Source organism: Thalassophryne amazonica, chromosome 11 (assembly GCF_902500255.1).
Source record: "Thalassophryne amazonica chromosome 11, fThaAma1.1, whole genome shotgun sequence".
In the NCBI taxonomy this organism is placed as follows: Eukaryota; Metazoa; Chordata; class Actinopteri; order Batrachoidiformes; family Batrachoididae; genus Thalassophryne; species Thalassophryne amazonica.
Window position 1 is genome coordinate 44436054 of NC_047113.1, and position 5151 is coordinate 44441204.

A 5151-nucleotide genomic window follows, 5' to 3' on the forward strand; every position below is an offset into this window, starting at 1 on the left:
TTGCTATAATAAAAAATTATAACCAATCGTCCATTTATAGCCTCAGTAGGTAAAGGGTTAAGGCACTGATGCCAAGCTAGCGCCAAGCCTATTATACAACATATTATAAAAACTGTAACTTTACTAAAATAAGAAAACCGTGCTGCAACAAAGTGACAGCATTTACCTGTTATCAGCAACAACTGGATGAAATATATGTAATTTAGAAGGACTTTGGAACATGTTTCTCAGTATTTTCCCAAATGCTCAAAGGAAAGGCTAATGCTTGAGCAGATTCTAGCCAAATTTACTGGTTGTGTGATCATAATAAAGTACATTTTATTTATCGACTCATGTTTTATAAATACAATGACATATGAGACAATGGCTAAATAGTTAGCTATCATTATTTGGGAGAGCTTTATATACTTCATTAATTTCATTTAATAAATTTAATAAAATGTAGATTTTAAGTATTTTTATTTGGGGGCATTTTTGGCTGCATTAGAGTGGATTTACCATGGGGATTGTGCTACTACATACATAAAAACCAAAGCAATTACCAGAGTGCATGCCTCCAGCAGCGTCACTGAAAAATAATTTGGGTTGATTTAAATTAACATTTGGAAGCAGAGTAATTGCTTTTGACCTTTTTTTCCTCATGTTGCCTCAAGGAATGTGTGTGTGTGTGTGTGTGTGTGTGTGTGTGTGTGTGTGTGTGTGTGTGTGTGTGTGTGTGTGTGTGTGTGTGTGTGTGTGTGTGTGTGTGTGTGTGTGTGTGTGTGTGTGTGTGTGTGTGTGCGTGTGGTTTCTTTCTATAGTTACTGACCAGACCTTAACTTGGCATCTCCAGATAAAATGAGTCCACCATTCAACAGCACAGGAGACGGTGAGGTTGGAGAAACAGATGCTTGGGCTCTTCTTAACGACAGCATGTACGTTTACCCACCTGGTTTCCACACTGACATCACCAAGCACTTTTGGGTCCAGATCACCTTGATCACAGCTTACTCCTTCATCATCCTCCTCGGGTTTCCGGGAAATGCTCTGGTTATCTACATGATCACTCGCTACAGAAACATGCGAACAGTTACCAACTTCTTCATCGCTAACCTCGCCCTGGCGGACCTTCTGGTGGATACATTGTGCTTGCCCTTCACTCTGGTTTACACTCTGCTGGATGAGTGGAAGCTTGGGGCCATGCTTTGTCACATGTTGCCGTTTGCCCAGGCTCTGAGCGTGCATGTGTCCATCTTCACCATGACTGTTATCGCACTGGAGCGCTACCGCTGCATCGTCTTCCACCTCGGCCGCCGTATCACGTGGCGCTCCAGCTTCATCATTATGGCCATCACCTGGACTGTGTCTGCTGTCCTGGCAGCACCCCTCGCCATTTTCAGAGAGCACCGCTACGAGGAGATCCCGTTCATCGGCCTGCGCATCGCCGTCTGCTCTGAGAATTGGCCTCACGGTTCCAGCATGGACGGAGTCATCTTCAGCCTCTCCATGTTGCTCTTACAGTACATTATCCCATTAGCCATCATCAGTTACGCTTACATTTCCATCTGGGTCAAACTGAAGAATCACGTCAGCCCATCCAGCCGCAACGACAGCATCAGCCGCCGCAAAAATACCACCAAGATGTTAGCATTGGTCGTGGTGGTCTTTGCTATCTGCTGGTTGCCATTCCATGTGTTCCAGCTGGCCAGCGATCTGGATCTGGCGCTCAGGTTGAAGGAATACAAACTGATATACACAGTGTTCCATATTGTGGCCATGTGCTCCACGTTTACCAACCCTCTGCTGTACGGGTGGATGAATAAAAACTATAGAAACGGCTTCCTCATGGTGTTCCGTTGCGAGGACAAGCCGGACTCCTTCCACCCAGATGGCTCATTCAGAACTCGCTCCCTAAGAAGGTTAACTTTGAATGACCGCAGTAGTAGACACCCTCCAACTGCTGTGTGAGGATACATTTTTGGAGCCGGTTCTAGATGATCACAACACACAACTCCGGTTTGTGGTGTCTGTGGTTCATGAGTAGCCTTTTGATGTGAGTAATGTTAATGTTCATGTTAGAGTTTGACCAATATAGGGTTTTGGGGGCCGATACTGATACCAGTACCGATATTAGGGAGTAGAAAATTTACAACACTAATATATCTACCGATATACATACATTAAAAATGGTAAGAATTCTTAACATTTCATTAACAAATCGTTTATGACAAAGAACTGTAATTGAGCCTTGATGTTTTACAGTCTAGCCATTGAATTGAATTTATTTATTCGGCACACAGAGCAACAGTAACAAAAACTCATGAAAATTAAACTTAACAGCATACCCGTGTGGCCAAAAGGGTGCAGACAGAAAAGCAAAGCTTCTTATACTACCTTATGCTACAATAAATAAAGAATATATATATTTATCATATACCTATAAATGATATGCCAGTATGATTGGATAAAACACTAAAGAATAAATAGCAATACACCCTTGTGATATTTTTCACGGACCGGTAATATTTTTAATACCACCCGAGAAAAAACCCACAAAATAAATGTCGCCTTGCAGCCAATCCATACATACGTATGTTGTGACGTCACGGCACGTGCGATCCTAGATATTGTCAATGTGTAATTTAATACACCTGTTTCTGTTCTATTCAATGATATTATCAATTGAATGTGTTTGTCGTAGATATTTTCAATGTCTTATTACAACTGTTTAGAAATGTTCTATTTAATAAAATTCTGATTAGAATTGACACAGCATTTATTACTATTGCCTTTATTGTACATGTATATGATAAAATTGTTATCAAGTTGTGTGTATGGGTGTATGGTTTTCTTCAGGGTGTAAAAAGCCATATTCATTGGTGAACAACTTGATAACTGATTTTTATATATATATTTATAACAACAAATACCAAAGAATTGTGCATGAAAAGTATATCTTAATCAATGAACTAAAACTTCAAACCACAACCAAACAAACAATACTGCACAATGCACGACCCCAAAAGCAACATATTCGGTAAACCTAATTCTTCAAACTATATCAAGTAATTTTATTATTTTTATAAAGCCTTTTGAAGCCAACTAAGGTACCAAGTAATTTAATGCTATGAGGAAGTTATTCCAAATGTTAACACCTTTAATGGAAACACAATGACTTTTTACAGTAGTTCGGATCTTTAATTTCTCAAAAAATAATATTCCTCTCAAATTATAACTGGACTCAAATTATGACTGAAATTATAACATGAACATTATTATAAATAACTGTAAATATAACCAACAACCAACCAACATACAGCATGCTGCCATCATTGTGCCTTCACTCAGATTGGCAGTCGCCACGTCACATCACTTAACATTTGCATAAAATAGACTTCTCATCCATTTTGGCCCTGCCGAGCTGACAGCAGAGTGATCACTTGTGTCTTGCCACTGTAAACTGCTCGCTCTGATTGGAAACGAATGGCAGCTGATTGCTTTGCCCTCCGCCTCTTGTAGCTAATGTGACCAAAGGGTGATGGAGGTCCCAGCAGCTCTTGACAGCATTGTAAGCAATGCCATAAAAGCACCCTCTGCTGAAAAAAACTACAAAGTGACACCATTTCCAACAACCAAACTGTATTTCTGATTTATTCACTAAAATATAGTTTGCATAGCAGCAAAAATAACGCAGAACAGATATGTTTGTTAAATGCTCATATATGCCGACATCATCGGCCAACCAGTATATTGGTCGAGCTCTAGCACATGTCACTGGAGAGGGCTTACACATTTGCATGTCAAATTGTTGATATGTTAAGGCTCTTGCTGCCTTTGGAAATGATACTTGTCCCTTTTCATTTGTTGAACACAGTTTATGATGTTTGCTCTGGTGTTACCAGTACAATGTGTTTTGTCTCAGTGCTAATCTGTTGTCGGCATTAATGTTTAATTAATTACGCACATCACTGCATATGTGCAGTTAAATATTTATACTTCCAGAAGAGAATAATGTGACTCTTGTGACTGTAAAAACAGAGGTTTGTTAATGCTTAAAAACTGTGTTGTGTATTAGTTATGATATTACAGCTGATTAACCTTCAGTCCTTCACCAAGGACACGGGCAAGGCCATTGCTGATTTTCTACTCTACCAGGAAGTTAATTGTGTTCACTCGACCGGTGACCAGCTGTCACTGATTAGATGGAGCAGCAGGAGTCTGGATCCAAACGAACGGGATGCAAAGCACTCAGCTGGGTGAGGTGGGAGCGACAAGGTAATAACAGCATGTAAACAGCTGCTTTGAAAGCACGTAATACGCATTGAGAACATGCATGCTGATTACACTCAGTTGCCCAAGTGTCCTTTGTTTGTGGTCTTATGAATAATGAACACAGGACTGATACCTGTGGGAACTCTACCATCCTGCACACTTCATTTTCTCACTGAGAGAAGTGGCTTTTAGTGCCTCCATATCAAATAAAGGGACCTTGGCGTCACCCTCTGAACACTTTGAACTGTGTTTTGTGGCTATAGACAATATGGGCCTGATCTTCCACATGGTGCAAAGCGGCACACAGTGGAACAAGAGCATCACTGTAAAGCCAACCAGATACTACGCAATGATACAATGCAATCGTGTCCTATCAACACATCTCTCAATATTCTCAAAGGTCTGGAAGGAGATTACATGTGTTTGGAATGGAACGACTCAAAATGTGGCATCAGCAGCCCCCTCGGCCCCACCCAGTCCTCTGATTTATTTTTGGTACTTAAAAACCAGTTCAAATTTACCGATTGGGCATTACAAATAGAGATTCAAACAACTGCTAAATCTGATAAAACGCACAAATTAGCTCACTCGTTCATCTTCAACCGCTTAAATGGGATCGGATAATGAGGGAGACATAAATTCAGACAAATAAAATAAAATGTTTTATTTGTAAGTACGTCCCTTCCGCTGCTCCCTTGTTTGCACTTGGGGTTGGCACAGCAAATCCAAGGTGGATCTGTATCTTGAACTGGCACAGGTTTTACGCCGGATGCCCTTCCTGACACAACTCCACATTACATGGAGAAATGTGGCAGGGGTGGGATTTGAACCCGGAACCTTCTGCACTGAAACCAAGCGCATTAACCACTTGGCCACCACCCCTAAAATGTTTTATTTGTA

General features: G+C 40.7%; 1 protein-coding gene across 1 annotated transcript; it reads left to right on the top strand.

The window, feature by feature from the left end:
* The first annotated feature begins 772 nt into the window (after positions 1 to 772).
* On the top strand, positions 773 to 2120 carry npy7r (neuropeptide Y receptor Y7). Its single transcript, XM_034182184.1, has one exon. It carries the CDS (start codon positions 838 to 840, stop codon positions 1945 to 1947), a length of 1110 nt encoding a protein of 369 aa, XP_034038075.1. The 5' UTR covers positions 773 to 837; the 3' UTR covers positions 1948 to 2120.
* Positions 2121 to 5151: the final 3031 nt, after the last annotated feature.